At 40.8% G+C, this 21,160-nt stretch overlaps 1 protein-coding gene across 3 annotated transcripts in view; it reads left to right on the top strand.

Moving 5' to 3' along the window:
- Positions 1–378: 378 nt before the first annotated feature.
- LOC134344491 (ATP-dependent 6-phosphofructokinase, platelet type-like) overlaps positions 379–21,160 on the top strand; it is a 136,284-nt gene continuing 115,502 nt past the window's right edge. For all 3 annotated transcript variants that reach the window (XM_063044381.1, XM_063044382.1, XM_063044380.1), the window contains exon 1: positions 379–695. In XM_063044381.1, coding sequence (XP_062900451.1) covers positions 581–695 — 115 coding nt within the window. In that variant the 5' untranslated portion in view covers positions 379–580. The remainder of the gene's footprint in view (positions 696–21,160) is intronic.

Below are 21,160 nucleotides of genomic sequence, written 5' to 3'. Positions count from 1 at the left end.
AGTGAAAATTGGAAGTTGAGTACAATGTTTTAATTATGATAATAATTCCCTTCATCAAGCTCTGAAGGTAAAGAAAGGACAAATAAAAAAGAAGTAAATATCATCTGCTCGACTCGCCCTCGTCGCCCAGCAGCGTCTCCCATCCCTCCTTGGACCGCGATACGAGCGGAACCTCCAGCAACTGGGGATGAAGGCGGGGTGGGGAGAAGTCTCAGCCCATGCGTGCAACCTAATTTGGGCATACCTCACTCAGCCCGCCCCGTTGCTCCCCTCTCTGTCTGATTGGTGAAGTCTGTGCAACCGCCGGCAGCAATAGGCCAGCGCAGCTGTCACTCTTTCAAGCGCACTTGACGGCATAATGGGGAGGATGTGAGGTGGGGGTAGCGGCAGTAGTTAGGGAAGCGTGGGAACCCGGCATTGACTCAGGCACAGCCGGCTCAGTACTGAGTGCAGGACAGACGGCCTCGCTTTGCACATCGCACCTCCATTCCTCCCCTCTCATCATCCGAAAAGGGCTTATATTTAAAGTTTCTTTCTCTTTTAGTTTTGTTAACTGTAAAAAAAAAGCAACGAAACACCAATGGATCCTTCTTGCCGACAAGAAATGTCGCAGAATGGCCAGAACAACTTGCCCATTAATTTCTCAGGAAACGGCAAAGCCATCGGCGTCCTGACCAGCGGCGGAGATGCGCAAGGTAGGACAGATAATGCCTTAGATGAGCTGTGAATTTCTCGACTGAAGAAGAGTGAGGCAGAATGGGAGTTGCGGTTGGAGATACTTGCATTAAAATATAACCGGCCTGCCTGGGGTAGTTTGGTAACCACTGCGTTTCCTCATCTCGCACGCTGCTTACTGCATTGCGTTGCTTTCAGTTTACCTCGTCGCCCGACGCATTGCTAATAATCGCGTGAAAACCGTTCCATTTTTTTGGTATAATTAAAACAAACAAAAATCCTGACGAAGGGTCTCGGCCTGAAACGTCGACTGCGCCTCTTCCTCACCTGCAACTTTGATGTATGTTGCTTGAATTTCCAGCATCTGCAGAATTCCTGTTGTTTGCGTTTAAATAAACTTTTAATATGTCTTTTAAAAAATAGGCACCCAAGTACATGTGTGCTTGTGTGATACATCCACGCCGCGTATTTCTATGTGGACGAATTGTATGATAGTTGATGCATGGGGGTATCGTTTATATACCTGTTTGTTAAATTGTGGTCTCGACTGGATGTGTTTAACGGGCGACGACATTGCGCAGACCTGGTTTACGATTAGGATGCTAACACGGAAGAACGGTGTACGTGACTGAACCCCGTGCCTTTGTGGATGGCAGTTCCTGCGTCAGTTTCTAGGGCGGGGAAGCGGTAGAGGGGAACGTCGGTGCGCCACGCACTTTTATAAATTGCATAGGTAAATTTCCCCCTCCACGTTTTCTTTCAGCCAGGTGGTTTGAAGGTGTGTGTGGGGGTGAAGGGTGTGATGAGGATAATTGTCTTTGGTCCTGTCACTATCCAGGCAGGTGTTTTTTTTCATTGTAAATTATTTCCTTCCGCCGTTCTGCAGTGCAGCTGCTCACACTACCCACTTCCCCGTGACTCACTCAGTCTTCTCTAGAGTCTACTGGACCCTTCTAATTTGGCCCGTCGGCATTGCGAAGAAGCGACCTTGAAATTGATCTCATCTGAAAACGCTGGCACCTTTTCCTGTTCGACTTGAAAGGAGCTCATTTTTCCTCTCCACGAGGAATGTGACCTGTTTAATCAAAGAAAACATTCCCGGAGTCATGCCAGCATTATTTAAATAAGAAACTGTGAATGATATAAGGCTTACAATTTTATTTGTATACTGCCAATGGTATTTCTGTGCGGCATACAATGAAATCATTTCAGTCCATCAAGTCTGTGCTGAATAACAGCAAAATCTGTACCCCACCAGGTATTCTTTTCCTCTGTAACCCTAACCCTCCTCACATTGCCCTCAACACGCTTGGGTCCTCTCATTGCTTTCTGGGGTCTAAGTGATTTTCAGGCATCCATTTATCAACCAGTCTTTCAATACTATCTTTAGCGTATGGGAGCAAACCGATCCCTGGGAACGTGAAAGCCATCAGCCGTCAAGTTTTAACCAGACCAGGGTCACAGGAGCTGTGCCACCATTTATCACCCATCCCAAAGACCTGTAGGCCATGTGGTGTGCAGGGTCGTTTTGGAGGGAAGTGAAGGGTCAGCCTGGAGTCAGTCACATGGAGGTCAATGCAGGTAAAGTTCCCTTGTTTCAGAAAGGCAACAGGAGCAAACTAGGAAATTGAGCTGGCCAGCCACAGAACAGTGGGAGGGAGTTTATTGGAGAAGAATCTTAGGGCCAGGATTTACTTGCATTTGGTAAAGTATGGAAATATTCAAGACAGTCAGCATGCCTTTGTGCAAGGAGGCCCTTTATCTCCCATATTTGATTGCGGTTTCGGGGAAGTGCCGAAGATCATTGAGGGGTGGGCAATGGATGCTGGCTGCATATACTCAAGTCAAGTATGGCGGCCTTATTGGTAAGCTGGTTTAGAAGTTAAAGTCATGTGGGATCCCTGGTCAGTAGGTAAATTAGATCCAAAATTGGCTTGGAAGATAGCGGGTAAAGATAGAACGACATTTTCTTCTGACTGGAGGTCATCAAGGTGTTTTTCAGGGACCACTTTTGTTTGCAGTGCATATAAATGATATGAGTTAAAATGTAGGTGCTCTGATTGGTAAATTTGCAGATGACTGGTGGAGTTGTGGATAATGGAAGATGTTTGTCAAAGAATACAGCAGGGTATATGGTAGATTAGTAGGACATTTGTATGGGAAATGACAGATGAGTTTAATCCAGACTAGTGTGAGGTGAGGCATTTTGGAAGATGAAATGCAAGATGTATACAGTAAACGGATCTTGGGGTGCAAGTCCAGAGCTTCCTGAAAGGGGCAGCACAAGTGGATAGGTTGGAAAAAGCTTCCCTGTGGTAGTTTTGCCTCCTTTGATCAGGTAATTTAATGTTGGGAAATTATGTTACATTTATATAAAACATTTGCTAGGCCAAAGTAACACTTGTGGCTACACTGTTTAAACTCTGTAACGCTATAACTGCCATGTCCTTTGGTTTCAATTTCTAATATATTTTTCATTTTTACTGTTGAACATCTAAAGTGACGTTTTAAATATGTCAACAATCCATATGCAAATTATATTTCTTATTGCATCATTAACATTATCATAAACTAATCTGTAGCCACTAATATCTGAGACATTTCTAAGCAGAGGTCACTAACCACAATTAGTGAAAGGGTCATTTTGAGAAAGAATGTGTTGACAAGAATGTAAACAGCAGAGGTGTCAGTTCAGTGATCAGATCTACCCAATGTTATGCCACACCACAGATCTGATGATGAGAATGTAACCCATGTTGCCAGAAGAGGTTCCTGAGAGGAAAGGCAAGAGCAATAAACTCATATCTGTGCTGTGGTCAATAAGGTCAAAAGCCTCCAGTTCCTTGGAATGAACATCACCATAGCCTGTTCTGGTCCAACTACACAGATGTCATGGCTGAAGGAACTGGCATGCCCCCATTGACCATGCAAATTGTTATTGATGCACCAAAGAAAGCATCCTCTCTTGCTACATAATAACTACTCTTCCTAAGACTGCAGAGACTTGTGGACACAACTCAACACATCACAGAAACCAGCCTCCCCTCCATGGACACCATCTACACTTCTTGCTGCTTCAGTAAAGCACCCAATATAATTAAAGACTCCTCCCACCCAGGACATCCTTCCTTCTCCTCCTCTTATCGGGCAGAAGCTATAGAAGTCTGAAAGCACCTACCACCAGGCTTTACCCTGCTGTTAAAAATACCACTGAATAATTCCCTAGTATAATAAGATGGGCTCTCAACCCTCGAACTCATCATGGCCTTGCACCTTATTATCTACCTGAAATGAGTTTCCCTGTAAACATAACATTTAATTCTGCATTCTGTTCTTGTTTTACCTTATGCTACCTCAATGCATTGTTATAACAAATACATCTGTATGAACGCATGCAAAACATGTCCCTCAGTACATGTGACAATGATAAACCAATTTACCATTGTCAGTGATTTTGATGAAAAGTTTATCTTCTTTTATATGGTAGTGACAAAATGAATCAACTATCAGTGTCCTGCATCGAATAGTTATGGTGCAGGAGAATCATCATCATGTGCCGTGTACTATGACATGGGCAATTATAGTCTTCAGTTCAGTTCCCGTTTATTGTCATTTAGAAATCCATGCATTAAAAAATGATACAACCTTCCTCCAGAATGATATCACAAGAAAACACAAGACAAACCAAGACTAAAACTGACAAAACCACATAACTATAACATATAGTTACAACAGTGCAAAGCAATACCATAATTTGTTAAAGAGCAGACCATGGGCATGGTAAGAAAAAGTCTCAAAGTCCTGACAGACTCATCATTCCACGCAGGCGGCAGAAGGGAGGAACTCTCCCCGCCAACTCGCCGATGCAGCACCATTGGAAGCACCCGACCCAGCGGACTCTGAGTCCGTCTGAAAACTTAAAGCCGCTGACCAGTCCCTCCGAGCATCATCCTCTGCCAAGCGCTTCCACCCCGCCCCGGCAGCCAAGCAACAAGCAAAGCCGAGGACTCGAGGCCTTCTCCTCCGGAGATTCTGAACCACACAGTAGCAGCAGCAGCGAAGCAGGCATTTCAGAAATTTCACCAGATGTTCCTCTGTGCTATCACGTCCATCTCCATCAAATCAGAATTGTGCATGGCACCCTACTTGACAAATAACAGACATCACCATCAGAGTGGCTGCTGCGAGCTGCGTTGCGCCGCCATCTTCCATCTTCCATCTTATGACCATGATTGTTCTAGGCAAGTTTTTCTACAGAAGCAGCCTGCCATTGCCTTCTTCTGGGCAGTGTCTTTACAAGATGGGTGATCCCAGCTGTTATCAATACTCTTCAGATTGTCAGCTTGGTGTCCCTAGTCGCATGATCAAGACTTGTGATATGCACCAGTTGCTCATACGACCATCCACCACCTGTTCCCATGGCTTCTCGTGACCCTGATCCGATGTGGGGGTTGGGGGGGGGAGGAATGAGCAGGTGCTACGCCTTGCCCAAGGTGACCTACAGGCTAGCAGAGGGAAGGAGCGCCTTACACCTCCTTTGGTGGAGATATATCTCCAGCCCACCACCCAGCAGCAGTTAATTTAGGTTGTGTAGCTGGACAATTTTATGTAAAGTGTAAAAATCAGCTGTAATTGTAAACCAAGATGGAAGTGTAAGTAGGTAATATTTTGTTCCAAGTCATATATCCATTTGTGTAGGCAGATAGTGTCATCAATGACATGACAGAGGCTTCCATTGGCATGCTACACATGTGATTGATTAACAACTGTAATTTTCATTTGGGAATCAGAAACTCTCTTTAGCATTTTTGAGTTTTAAAATTATCTTTTAGTTTTCTAACAATTTCTGTTAAATTCTTTATTTGAATACCTTTTACTAAAGTGTCCCAATCATAAATATTTATAAACAGTGAAAACTATAGCTACTGGTGGACTGTCAGGACAGTCCAGGTTAGCGCCTGAGCAGTACATCATTTGAGACCGATTCCTCCTTGCTAGGTTTTTTCCACCTCGTGAAATGACTCTAACATACTGACCCACACACAGGTGGATGTCAGGTCAGTCGGTTGGTGCTGTAAACCTTGCTTAGACACATGATATTAACACAACTCAGCAACTGTGATTCCTCCTTAAATCCATTTGTACCTTTAGGACAGTCCTGCTGAAGGGTCTCAGCCCAAAGCATCGTCTGTACACCCGGATGTTTGTCAAAAATGCCAATATCATCTGGCATCGAAATTCTTTATCGGTTAGGGCCTTTGATGTTAATGATGTTAAAAAAAAAACTTTTGGCTCTTGATCTGCCTCGATGTAACACCGTGCCACATCCATTACAACTCTTCCTTAACAATTAGGCACTAATTAAAATACCCCTGAGTCCAGTTGTTAACAAATGTATGGCTCCAGCCAAAGGACAACCTGGGGCCACAGTTTCCCATTAGCTGGAATTCTGGTCTTACTATACTTAAGTTTAGATAGTAAAAATATCCTCCAAAGTAGAGAAGGAAAAAAAGACTGGAGGGACTTTGGGCTCAGGGATTGTTGAGAGTAATAAGAGAATAATCAGTTTATCAATTCTATGCATATTTATGGTAAAAAAAATTAACAAAAAGAATGGAAAAAGTAAGAATTAGAAAGAAAAAGCACAAGTTTGTCAGGAGTAGAAATTGTGTGGCGGAGCTTCAGAAAGTTCCATTGGTAAATTATAAGACCATAAGACGTAGGAGCAGAATTAGGCCATTTGACCCATCAACTCGGCCCTGCCATTCAATCCTGGCTGATTCTTTTGTCCCCTCCTCAGCCCCACTCACCGGCCTTCTCTCCATAACCTTTGATGCCATATCCATCAAGAATCCATGGATCTCTGCCTTAAGTACATCCAACAACCCAGTCTCCACTGCTGCATGTGCAAGAAATTCCAAAATCACCACCCTCTGGCTCAAGAAATTTCTCTGTATTTCTGTTTTAAATGGATGCCCCTCTCTCCTGAGGCTGTGCCCTCTTGTCCTAGACTCCCCCACCATGGAAAACATCCTTTCCACACCTACTCTGTCAACATTCAGAAGGTTTCAGTGAGATCCACCCTCATCCTTCTAAATTCCAATGAGTACAGACCCAGAGCCATCAAGCTCTCCTCATACAATAGCACTTTCATTTCCAGAATCATCCTTGTGAATCTCCTCTGAACCTTTTCCAATGCCAGCATATCTCTTCTTAGATGAGGAGCCCAAAACTGTTCACAATACTCAAGGTGAGGTCTCGCTACAACTCCCGTTATTCCCATTTAGATCTACAGACCAGCTACCTAAATTAAAACTCAAATGCTTATATAAAATATTGCTGCTATTGTAAAGAAGACACTTGACTTACACAACAGTTTGTTAACATAAGAATGCAATTCATGAGAACACTTCTGAGTACTGAATGGAATGAGACCCAATCAGGATAGATTGGTGCATGTTGTAAATTGATTGAAAAGTGTTTGCATGTTAGTGGGAAGCCTGATGCCTTGAGTGTATGTTGTGTATCAGAAAAACTTTATTCAAAATTAAAAATGTCTACTGTAATCATAAATCAAGGAATGCATGTTGGTAGCTGAAAGATGAAAGAATGGGTTTGATTAGATATCAATCACAAATATATGCAGCAGATTGTGTGTTACACCAGATATCAGAATTTGTAGTCTCCTTCATACCACACGCTCAATTTCATATCACTCAAATCATGCCAATTCCATATCATGACTCACATCTTGACGCACATCCACCCCTCAGACACCAACTCAACGGTAGCTAGCTCCCATAGTAAAAAGATATTATCAGTGGTTTTTGCAAAATAAAAAAACTAAGATAAGGACTGCATACCGCTTTGTTGTCACAGCATGTGAAAAAATAATTTATAATATTTCATAGGCATTACTGTACTTAACCAGGTTACCATTATTAAAGAATAATTTCATACAATTAGCATTTAACTACACTTCTAGTTCTGACTTAACTGGCAATCTCACCAATGTACAATGATGACCTGCTATATATTCAAAAGTATGAACTCTGGAAATGTTCTGAGCACTGGAGCAGCTAATTCAGTTCAGCTTTTTTTTTGTTCCAACAGTGGGAGAGTGAAATACTATATTGAAGGGTATGGCAACATTGTGGTTAAGACCCAGACCAAATAACTCAGATGCATGGACAACCGAACCAAGAACATGATTTCAAATCCTCATATCATATCTCATCTGACTGAAAATGATCCATAAATCTTATCTACCTGTTTATTGACTGTTTAAACACTTCTTAAATCATATCCACCACTTCCTTGGCAGCATATTCCAGATGCCAACACTCCGTGTAAATAAAAGTCTTTTAAATCTCCTTTAAAGTCCACAACCCCCCCCCCCAGCATACGAACATGTACACTATAAACTATGCTATGTCCTCTAGTAGTTGACATTTCCTTTCTTTCTTTTTATTGAATAAGTATACAAAAAGGTAAGCCATAAAGGCACTAATACACTGTTAGAATATAATAAGATTACAGGAGATATTAATACAAAAAAAAGATACAAACAATGTAATTTAAACATTACATACTAAGGTAACATAATAGTATACTAATTTTTATATGTATATATATCAATAGAGAAAAGGAAAAAAAAAAAACCCAAAAAAACCACCGTGCAACTAACTAAAAGCAAAGCAAAGCAATGGGCTAACTTGGAACCAAGCAGAGTTAAAAAAAACTTAAAATCACGTCCTCAATCCCGACCTCCATTAAAAACAGTAAAAAAAACAAGAAGGGTATATAAATATGGAGCAAAAAAAGAGGAGGAAAAAAAAATTACATTAAATGAAAATATTGAATAAAAGATCTCCAGGTCTGTTCAAATTTAAGTGAGGAATCATAAAGATTGCTTCTAATTTTCTCCAAATTCAAGCATAATATGTCTGAGAAAACCAAAAAAAGGTAGTTGGAGCATTAAGCTCTTTCCAATGTTGTAAGATACATCTTTTCGCCATTAAAGTAAGAAATGCAATCATTCTACGGGCTGAAGGGGAAAGATTACTGGAAATTTTAGGTAGTCCAAAGATAGCAGTAATAGGGTGAGGAGAGATATCTATATTCAATACCTTAGAGATAATATTAAAAATGTCTCTCCAAAAAGTTTCCAGAGTAGGACAAGACCAAAACATATGAGTTAAAGAGGCTATCTGCCCCGGACATCTATCACAAAAAGGATTAATATGAGAATAAAAGCGAGCTAATTTATCTTTGGACGTATGTGCTCTATGAACAACTTTAAATTGAATTAGGGAATGTTTAGCACAAATAGAGGAAGTATTGACTAATTGTAAAATCTGCCCCCAGTCATCCACGGAAATGATAGACCCCAATTCCTGTTCCCAATCTACTCTAATCTTATCAAATGGAGCTTTCCTAAGTTTCATAATAATATTATAAATCATAGCCGATGCACCTTTCTGACATGGATTAAGGTTAATTATAGTATCTAAAATGTATGTAGGAGGAAGCATTGGAAAAGAAGAAAGTATAGTACTTAGGAAATTTCTAACTTGTAGATATCTAAAAAAAAATGTATTCTTGATAAATTATATTTATTAGATAATTGTTCAAAAGACATAAGGGAACCATCTAAAAATAAATCCAAAAACCGTGAAATACCCTTAGTCTTCCAAATTTGAAAAGCACGATCCGTAAAAGAGGGAGGAAAAAATATATTACCTAAAATAGGAATCGCTAGCCCAAATTGGTTAAGATCAAAAAATTTTCTGAATTGAAACCAAATACGTAAGGTATATTTAACTATCGGGTTAGATACCTGTTTGAGGCGTTTCAAATCAAAAGGAAGAGAGGAACCTAAAATAGAGCCAAGTGTATAGCCCTGAACAGATTGTAATTCCAATGCTACCCATTTAGGAATGGATAGTATATCCTGGTTAAGTAACCAAAATTTCATATGTTGAATATTAATTGCCCAATAATAAAATCTAAAGTTGAGTAATGCTAAACCTCCATCTCTCTTAGCTTTCTGTAAATGTATTTTACCCAGTCTCGGGTTTTTATTTTGCCAAATAAATGAAGAAATTTTTGAGTCAACTTTATCAAAAAAAGATTTTGGAACAAAGATTGGTAATGCCTGAAATATATATAGAAATTTTGGCAAAAAAAAAATCTTAACTGCATTAATACGACCAATCAAAGTTAAATATGAAGGAAACCATTTAGATGAAAGTTGAGTAATATGGTCAATTAAGGGTAAAAAGTTAATCTTAAATAAATCTTTGTATTTACAAGTAATTTTAATCCCAAGATATGAGAAATAATTATTAATCAATTTAAATGGAAAGTTATGATATAAGGGAAGTTGTTTATTAATCGGGAAAAGTTCACTCTTACTAAGATTTAATTTATAACCTGAAAAGAGACTAAATTGTGCTAATAACTCTAAAACAGCAGGGATGGATTTTTGAGGATTAGAGATATATAAAAGTAAGTCATCAGCATAGAGTGATATTTTATGGGACTTTAAGCCCCGAGTTATCCCAGTAATATTTGGAGATTCTCGAATGGCAGTTGCAAGAGGTTCTAATGCAATATCAAATAATAAAGGACTAAGAGGACAACCTTGTCGAGTGCCTCGAAAAAGAGGGAAAAAAGGTGAGCTTAGAGAGTTAGTACGGACCGAGGCCACAGGAGAATGATATAACAGTTTGATCCAGGATATAAATTTTGAGCTAAAATTTAAGGTGCTTGAAATGTTTAATAAGTAAGGCCATTCTACTCTATCAAAAGCTTTCTCAGCATCTAAAGAGATAACACACTCAGGAACATTTTGTGAGGGGGTATAAACAATATTTAACAGTGTGCGAATGTTATAAAAAGAGTAACGACCTTTAATAAAACCCGTTTGGTCTTCCGAAATAATAAAAGGAAGTACTTTTTCTAATCTGTTTGCTAATAACTTAGAAAAAACTTTAGAATCAACATTTAATAAAGATATTGGTCTATAAGATGCACATTGAGCAGGATCTTTATCCTTCTTTAATATTAGAGAGATTGACGCTCTATTGAAAGATTCGGGAAGTTTACCAAGTTTTAATGAAGCCTTGAAAACCCTACAGAACCAAGGGATTAATGAAGGTGCAAAACATTTATAAAATTCTACGGTAAACTCATCAGTGCCAGGAGCTTTCCCCAAATTCATAGAGGAAATAACATTCTTAATCTCATCAGTGGTAATGGGAGTATCTAACATAGAAGGCATATCCTGTGAAATCTCAGGGAAGTCTAGGTTATCTAAAAAATCATTCATATATTTAGAGTCTCGAGGAGACTCTGATTGATATAAGGAAGAATAAAATCACAGAAGGTTTGATTAATCCCCGCATGATCAAGTATCAGTCGGTCATTTTGATTATAAATCTGATTAATTTGAGATTTAGCATAATTAGACTTCAATTGGTTAGCCAGCAGTTTGCCAATTTTGTCACTATGTACATAAAATTCACTTCTTGTTTTCTTTAATTGGTTTACAATCGAGGACGAGAGTAATAAACTGTGTTCCATTTGAAGTTCAGTTCTTTGTTTATATAACTCCTCAGAGGGAGCTGTAACATATTTCTTATCAATTTCCTTAATCTTGTCCACAATTACCAACTCCTCCTGCTTCAGCTTCTTCCTCAAAGCAGCAGAATACGAGATAATCTGACCACGAATATAAGCTTTAAAACTATCCCAAAGAATGTTCACAGAAATATCCTCTATATAGTTGATTGTAAAAAAAAGATCAATCTTTTCATTCATAAAGTTAACAAAGTCCGAGTCCTGAAGCAACAGCGAATTAAAACACCATTGTCTATTATTTTGTGTATTGGCCTGAATTTTAATAGAAAGCTTAAGTGGAGCATGATCCGAAATGGTTATAGAGTCATAATCACATTTAATCACTGAAGAAATAAGACGAGAGTCAATAAAGAAATAATCAAACAATTCTTGAATAGGAATGGTGAACATGTGAAAAAAAAAATCTTTTTCCTGAGGATGCAAAATACGCCAAATGTCCGTCGACTCAGAATCAGAGAGGAATGAATTAATCAAAGTTGCAGATTTATTAGGTAAGGTCCGTAGAGGAGCCGAACGGTCCAAAGCTGGAAATAAACAGGTATTAAGATCTCCGCCCCAGATCAATGAAAACTCATTCAAATTCGGGAACTGATTGAATAATGATTTATAAAATTCCGGACAGTCCATATTAGGAGCATAAACATTAACCAAAACTACCTTTTTATTAAATAGTAGACCACTAATCAGTAGAAATCTACCATTCGGATCAGAAATAATATCATGTTGTATAAAAGTAACTGAGGAGTCTATAAAAATAGAGACGCCTCGAATCTTAGCGTTGGAGTTCGAATGAAACTGTTGTTCCTTCCAGAATTTAAAAAAACGTAGTCTGTCCTCCCTCCGCACATGGGTCTCTCGTAAAAATAAAAATTTGTGCTTTAAGTCTCTGGAACACTTTAAAAACTTTTTTCCTTTTAATAGGATGATTAAGACCATTAGTATTCCAGGAGACAAGATTAATAATAGACTCCATAAACCCTAAAGTCAACCTGCAACAAGGAGGATTGACGATGGGCTCGACCCATGAACCCAGAAAGGGAACAGAACAAATAAGAGATACCCGGAAGGAGAACGCAACCAATACTTCAATAATGTACATAGCCCAAGAAGAAAGAAACTAAAACATGAAGCTCCCCCCACCACCCCCACCCCATGACCCCAAGGCTAAATGTAACACAGACCAGCCAGAAAGAAGCAAGCACTAAAACTACCCCCATGACTTCCGGTATACGCTCCCTAAAAAAAAGTGTAAATATAAAAAAGATCAGCTAATTATAAACCAGTAAAAAAAATAAAAAAGGTAAATCAATTAAAACAAACACTTAATATAGCAGAGAAAAAGCCAGAAAATATAAAAAAACCGCAACAAACCCCAGACCCTATGAGTAAACAAAAAAAGAAATGAAATTATTAACATAAACTAGTTATGAAAACCTACAAAAAGAAGTAGATTTAAAAACTACAAAATTTAAGGCCTCAAAGGAAATACGTAGAATGACGGTGAGGGAATAACCACCCAGAATCCCCTGGGAAAAGGAAAGGAATGACGCAGATAAAAAGAAAGTTTAGCAACCATATTAATTAATCAAAAATAAACTTTTCTGCCCATATAAGGCAAAAAAAAATTAAGACTGACAAATTCACAACCTCCGATCAGACGGAGATAGTTAAAAATTACGATTAAGATGTGAAGGTGAAAATTGATCCAGATAACTCTGGGCATCCGATGGAGATTCAAAAAAACGGAGGGCTCCATCCAACGTACGAATCCTTAGACGTGCTGGGTAAAGCAGCGCTGGTTTTATATCCATCTTGTAGAGTTCCGACATCACAGATCTGTAACGAACCCGTTGATCCCGAATTGGTTCACTGAAATCCTCCACGAATCGGAACTTAAGATCCAAAAAATCAATGTAACCTTTAGATCAAACGAAATGAAACAGTTTCTCCTTGTCTTGAAAGTAATGAAAGCATAAGATGACATGTCGAGGTTTATCTGACTTAGACGAGTATGATGGAACTCTGTGAACGCGATCCAATAACGGTGGTTGGTCAGGAAATACAGTAGGAAATGCATCTTTTAAAAGTTGAGAAAAATACTTCATAGGGTTATCAGATTCAACAGCTTCACGCACCCCAATCATTCGAAGATTCTGCCGTCGCATTCTGGATTCTAAGTCAGAGTTTTTAAAGGTCAGAAAGTCAAGTTTCTTCTTCATTACATTAATTGTTTCTTCAATTTTCTCCATCTTAAGTTCATTTTGTTGCGTGGATTTTTGAAGATCAGATATAGCCGACTGATGTTCTGTAATAGATGTTTGTATCTTATCGATTGAATCGGCAATTTTCTGGAAATTAATTGAAATTTCCGCACGAATCAGCTCCGTAACAGAGGTTGAAATTTCCGCACGAATCAGCTCCGTAACAGGTTGAGATTTCCGCACGAATCAGCTCCGTAACAGAGGTTGAAATTTCCCTTTGAATTAGCTCCGATATAGCTTTCAAAGTCACCGGTGGTTCAGTCAGAGGAAAATCGGTACCTTTCGGTCTAACCGGAGGTTTGCCGTCCTTCCCGTTTTTTCCATTCTTAGACATAGCAGACCTTAAACGCATCCGATTATCAAAGAGCCCAATTTATTTCAAAATATTGTAAAAGTCGATGCCTTAATGGTTAATTAAAATATAGCTGATCATAAGAAGAAAACTCAGAGGTAATGGAGCAAGTCAAGAACACGACTTCACTCCATGAGCTCTACCGGAAGTCCCCCTAGTAGTTGACATTTCCATGTTGGGGTAAAAAAGATTCTGACTACCCTACCATAATTTTATGAACTTCAACCAGGTTGCCCATTAGCTTCCAACACTCCAGTTGCAAACATCAAAATTTGTCCAAATCTTCTTATAGCTACTGTACTCCAATTCAGGCAACATCCTGGTGAACCGTCACCCTCTCTAAAGCCTCCACATCATTCATAGCATGTGATGATCAAAACTGCACACATTGCTTCAAATATGGCCTAGCCAAATCACACAAGAGATTCTGTGGATGCTAGGAATCCAGAATAGCACAGAAAATGCTGGAGGAACTCAGCAAGTCAAACAGCATCTTTGGAGAAGAATAAACAGTAGAGGTTCCAGGTTGAGATCCTTCAACAGGACTGGAAAGGAAGGAGGACGAAGTCTGAATAAGAAGGTTGGGAGAGGGGAAGGAGTACAGGCTGGAAGGTGATAGGTGAATCCAGGTTCAGGGGAAGGTAGGTGGGTGGGGGAGGAGAAGTGATAGGTGGAAAAGGTAAAGGGCTGAGGAGGAGGGAATCTGATTGGAAGGGAAAGTGGACCATGGGACAAAGTAATAGAGGAAAGGCACCGGGGGGGGGGGGCAGGGGGAACACCCAGAACATATTAATCATCAAAAATTAATTCATTTAATAGCACTTGGGCCATACCTATTATGTCTTGGTAGTTGAAATGTGTGTCATAGTCAAAGAGAAGTACAGCACTGAAAAAGGCCTTTTGGCCCCTATAGTCCATAAAGCATTTAAATTGCCTACTCCTACTGACCTGCACTGGGACCATAGCCCTCCATACCCCTACCATCCATGTACCTATCCAAACTTACCTTAAACATTGAAATAAAACTTGTATGCACCTCTTGCACTGGCAGCTCAGTCCACAACTCTCAACCTTCTGAGTGGAAAAGTTTTCCCTCATGTTCCCCTTAAACTTTTCACCTTTCACCCTTAAAACATGACCTCTGGTTATAGTCCTACCCAACCTCAATATCTTGAAACTTCTTAAGTGTTCTGGGTGTCTCTTCTCCATCATTCTCTCAGGAACAGCTTACCAAATTCCAGCCACGTCCGGATGTAAATAAAATTCCTTGTAACCCCCTTAAACCTCTTACTTTTTGCTGTCTGACATCTCTGCTAGAGAAAAAGTTTACTACCTTGTGTCCAACCTACCCCTCTATAATTATGTACACATTTATGAGGTCCTTCCTTGGTCAAGGAAAAGAAACATTACCCAATCTTTCCTAAGACATTCCATCGTAGGAAATAATCTTGGTGAATTTCCTTTGTGCTCTCTCCAGAGCAATTGTGACCTTTACTTTTTGTGGCGACCAAAACTGTGTGCAATGTTCCAGATGCAGCTTCTATAATGCTTTACAGCTTCTGTTTACTTGTGACCTGCTTAGTGAAGGCCCTCTTTATCACCTCATCTATCTGTGCTGCCATGTTCAGAGATCTTTGCAGTTGTACGTTAAGGTCCCTCTGTTCCTCAGTACTCCTGTCACTCACTGTGTTATATCCTACCTCCCAGAATTTTCACCTCACAAACACCATTTGTAGATATTTGTGAACTAATTAAAGCATGTGTTTTACCTTAAGTATTGCAGTAAGAGCTGGCTAACCACAGAAAATAGTGAATAGGGTATTTTAAATGTGCTAATCTGTGGCACGTGTTAGCAAAGTTAATTTATTGTAATATCGAGGCGATTTTCCCATAATGTAGTATTCCCACTCAACTTCAGGTACTATTGTTCGCTGCCAATTGCCACATAAAACATAGAAGCAGAATTAGGCCATTCAGCCCATTGAGTCTGCTCCAACATTCCATCATGGCTGATTCCCAGATCCCACTCAGCTCCATACACCTGCCTTCTTACCATATCCTTTGATGCCCTGACCGATCAGGAATTGATCAACTTCTGCCTAAAATATATGCATGCATTTGGCCTCAACCGCAGAGCATTCCACAGATTTACTATCCTTTCTTACCTTACCTTCTAAAAATTCTTTCTTACCTCTGTTCTAAGGGTCGCCCCTCAATTTTGAGGCTGTGCCCTCTAGTTCTGGATACTCCCACCATAGGAAGCATCCTATCCACATCCACCCTATCTAGTCCTTCCAATATTCAATAGGTTTCAATGAGATCCCCACACATTTTTCAAAATTCCAGTGAGTACAGCCCAAAGCTGCCAAACACTCTCATATGTTAACCCCTTCATTTCTGGAATCAGTCTCATTAACCTCCTCTGGACTCTCTCCAGTGACATGTTCCTTCCGGGATATGGGGCACAAACCTGTTGACAATACTCGAAGTGTGGCCTGACACATAATATGATGAAGTTCAGATGACATGCTTAGCTGTAAAGAATGTACCTGTATACTTCTCTTCCCAATCATTGTCATCTTTCGTGGACAATGTTTTCTTTAACATTTTGTGGCAATACAGAGAAGGAATATTACTTTGAATTCCTAGAAATTTTCTGAGTTTAAAATGCAATGAAAAGTGTTGCATTTTGGAAGCTAGAAAGAGCAAGGGCCAGGAAAAATTAGCAGTACAATTTAAAAGGAATCATTGGCAGAATTAATTTCCTGTGGAAAGACATTTCTTGTCACTGATTGGCAGTTTTTTTTACTCTGTAAAATGATGTTTCGGTGATCACTAGGAAAAATTCCCTACAATCCTCTGATCTCCTTTGGGACTTGGCTTACGTTGGCTAAATTGGCCAGTGCTCGTTAAATGTGGCTCTCTGCCTCCTATGCGGGAACTTTTGGTTTCAAGTCCTGCTCTGGAGTTTTAAGCATGAGTTGTAAACTGTTTGCTGATGCAGTAGCGCAGAGGACTGTATGTGAACAACAACTTTAAGTTGAAGCCGGACTGCTGCTTTGAGTGTATGTAAACAAAGGCCATTGAGTGCCTTTAAGGCAGAGCTTGATAGGCTCTTGACTGGCCATGGCATCAAAAGGTTGCAGAGAGAAGGTTGAGGAGTAGGACGGAGGAGGGGGAGAAAAGGATCAGCCATGACTGAATGGCAGAGCAGACACAATGCGCCACATGGCCTAATTCTGCTCCTATGGTTTATGGTCTTGTGGTCTTATTTTGTGTGTTACTTTGTTTTGAATGTTTGTCCTAACCTTGAAATGGATGGCACTCCCTCTCCCACTCTCGACAGTGTTCTTGTTCCTCCATTCAACCTTCCTTCATCTTTGCAGTATGAAGACCACGTTTTCTCCCAAGGCTCAAGAAGACTTAGAGATTTAACACAAAAATGGCCATTCATCACACAGACTGCGTGCCTACAATCAGCTACCCGTTTACATTCATCCTGCACTCTTTATTCTGCTAATTTTCTCATCAATCCTCCGAGATTCTACCACTCACATAGTATGGACATTTTATAGTGGCATACTAACCTACCAACCCATATGTTTTTGGGATGTGGCAGGAAGCCCACAAGTTTAGAGGGAGAACATGCTATGTTTATGCAGACTGTTGTGTATTTAATATTTCAGTAATATTTCTGTTTTATATATATATATAGTTTGCTTATGCATAATTATGTGACGTTCGAGTTCAAAGAGAAGTGCAGCCAAGAATGGCGAGTAGAAAACAGTCAGCATGTCCAGGAATGGGTCGAGTTTAAAAAAAAATTATTAGCACTTTCTTCAGAGGGGAAGACATGATAAAGTCTTTTGTAAAATCCAGAAAAGCGAAGAACTCATGGGTTCATAGAGAGTATTGAGTGATAGTAATCATAAAAAATGAATTTGCTGGCTACATTGAAACAATGAGTTTGATTACACAATGGATAATTGGCTCATGTATACTGAGCTATTGGAACAATATTTTGAAGTAACTGTAATTGAGAAGAGTGCATTGAGTTTAAAAGCATACAGTTTGCTTTGAAGTTTGACTGCTCCAACCAAACCAGCAGTTAGGATCTTTGTTGATATTCTAAAAGTAATACAGGAACAGGTAGAACCAAAGCCATTGTTTGGTAGCAGAATACTTAAGGATTCAAAAGTGGAATCAAAACGAAGGTTAGTTAATTTCAGGGAACGTGGCTGAATTGAAGAGATTGAGTATTGTCAGTTCAGTAATGGTCCTAATGATGCACTGAGAGATTCTTTACTTTGTGGAATTTTAGAAGAAAGCATTCTAAAGCAGCTCATAACTGAAGCGCAAGTTACATTTAAAAGAACATTTGAAATTGCTGTTCCAAAGGAAACTGCACACAGATGCAATTGAGTTGCAGTCAGCAATGAAAGTGAATGTGAACAAAATTGAAAAGTCTAATCAGAAAATGGCCTGGCCAATCAAAATTTTAGGATTGAAGGACGTCCATTTAGAATAGAGATGCAGAGAAATTATTTTAGTCAAAGGGTGGTAAATCTGTGGAATTTGTTGCCACGAGTGGCTGTGGAGGCCAAGACATTGGGTGCATTTAAGGCAGAGATAGATAGGTTCTTGATTAGCCAGGGCATCAAAGGGTATGGGGAGAAGGGAGGGGAGTGGAGATGACTGGAAGAATTGGATCAGCCATGATTGAATGGCGGAGAAGACTCGATAGGCCGAATGGTCTACCTCTGCTCCTATATTGTATGGTCTAATTGAAATGAATTGAATTGACTTTATTTCCTACGTCCTTCACATACATGAGTAAAAATCTTCATGTTATGTCTCTGTCTAAATGTTCAATGTGCAATCATAGTAATTTCAAGTCAAGTCACTTTTTATTGTCATTTCGAACATAACTGCTGGTATAGTACACAGTAAAAACGAGACAACGTTTTTCAGGACCATAGTGCTACATGAAACAATACAAAAACAAAACTGAACTACATTAAACACCAGAAAATGACACTACTACAGACCTACCCAGGACTGCATAAGGTGCACAAAACAGTGCAGGCAGTACAATAAATAATGAACAAGACAATAGGCACAGTAGAGGGCAGTAGGTTGGTGTCAGTCCAGACTCTGGGTATTGAGGAGTCTGATGGCTTGGGGGAAGAAACTGTTACATAGTCTGGTCGTGAGAGCCCGAATGCTTCGGTGCCTTTTGTCAGATGGCAGGAGGGAGAAGAGTTTATATGAGGGGTGCGTGGTGTCCTTCATAATGCTGTTTGCTTTACGGATGCAGTGTGTGGTGTGAATGTCTGCAGTGGCGGGAAGAGAGACCCCGATGTTCTTCTCAGCTGACCTCACTATTCGCTGCGGGGTGTTGAGATCCGAGATGGTGCAATTTCTGAACCAGGCTGTGATGCAGCTGCTCAGGATGCTCTCAATACAACCTCTGTAGAATGTGCTGAGGATGCGGGGTTGGAGAGGGACATTTCTCAGCCTTCTCAGAAAGTAGAGATGCTGCTGGGCTTTCTTTGCTATGGAGCTGGTGTTGAGGGACCAGGTGAGATTCTCTGCCAGGTGAACACCAAGAAATTTGGTGCTGTTAACAATCTCTACAGAGGAGTCATCGATGTTCAGCGGAGAGTGGTCGCTCCGTGTCCTCCTGAAGTCAACAACCATCTCTTTTGTTCACATTTAGAGACAGGTTGTTGGCTCTGCACCAGTCCGTTAGCTGCTGCACCTCCTCTCTGTATGCTGACTCATCGTTCTTGCTGATGAGACCCACCACGGTCGTGTCATCGGCGAACTTGATGATGTGGTTTGAGCTGTGCGTTGCAGCACAGGCGTGGGTCAGCAGAGTGAACAGCAGTGGACTGAGCACACAGCCCTGGGGGGCCCCCGTGCTCAGTGTGATGGTGTTGGAGATGCTGCTCCCGATCCGGACTGACTGAGGTCTCTCAGTCAGGATGTCCAGGATCCAGTTGCAGAGGGAGGTGTTCAGGCCCAGTAGGCTCAGCTTTCCAATCATTTTCTGAAGAATGATTGTGTTGAATGCTGAACTGAAGTCTATGAATAGCATTCGAGCGTACGTGTCTCTTTTGTCCAGGTGGGTTAGGGCCAGGTAGAGGGTGATGGCAATGGCGTCATCTGTTGAACGGTTGGGACGGTACGCGAACTGCAGGGGTTCCAATGGGGGGGGGGGTGTCAGCAGGGTCTTGATGTGCCTCATGTCGAGCCTCTCGAAACACTTCATGATGATGGATGTGAGGGCAACGGGACGGTAGTCGTTGAGGCAGGACACTGAAGACTTCTTCGGCACGGGGACGATGGTGGCGGCCTTGAAGGATGTAGGAACGACGGCGTTGCTCAGGGAGATGTTGAAGATGTCAGAGAGAATATCTGCTAGCTGGTCTGCACATCCTGTAAGCACTCTGCCAGGAACATTGTCTGGTCCAGCAGCCTTCCATGGATTGACACTGCACAGGGTTCTCCTCACATCGGCCACGGTAAGACACAGCACCTGGTTGTTTGGAGGAGGGGTGGTCTTCCTCGCTGCCACATCATTTTCCATCTCAAAACGAGCGTAGAAGTTGTTCAACGCATGTGGGAGGGAGGCATCATCAGCACAGGCAGGTGGTGGTGTCTGGAGTTGGTGATGTCCTGAATGCCCTTCCACATACGCCACGTGTCGCTGTTGTCCTTTATAATAAATAGAACAGTCAATGTAACACATAGTACACTCAAATCAGTGTGAGTTAATCAGTCTGATGGCCTGGTGGAAGAAACTGTCCCAGAGCCTGTTGGTCCTGGCTTTAATGCTGTGGTACTGTTTCCCGGATGGTAGCAGCTGGAATAGATGATGGTTGAGGTGACTTGGGTCCCCGATGATCCTACAGGCCCTTTTTACACACCTGTCCTTGTAAATGTCCTGAATCATGGGACATTTGCAACTACAAATGCGCTGGGCTGTCCGCACCACTCTCTGCAGAGTCTTGCAATTGGGGGCGGTACAGTTCCCATAGCAGGCAGTGGTGCAGCCAGTCGGGATGCTCTCATTTGTGCCCCTGTGGAAAGTTCTTAGGATTTGGGACCCATACCAAACTTCCTCAACCGTCTGAGGTGGAAGAGACACTGTTGTGCCTTTTTCACCACACAGCCGGTATGTACAGATCACGTGAGGTCCTGGGTGATGTGGATGCCAGGGAAC

Source organism: Mobula hypostoma, chromosome 3, assembly GCF_963921235.1.
Source record: "Mobula hypostoma chromosome 3, sMobHyp1.1, whole genome shotgun sequence".
Lineage (NCBI taxonomy): Eukaryota > Metazoa > Chordata > Chondrichthyes > Myliobatiformes > Myliobatidae > Mobula > Mobula hypostoma.
Note: the sequence above shows the minus strand (reverse complement) of the source record. Positions and strands in the feature narration are given on the sequence as shown.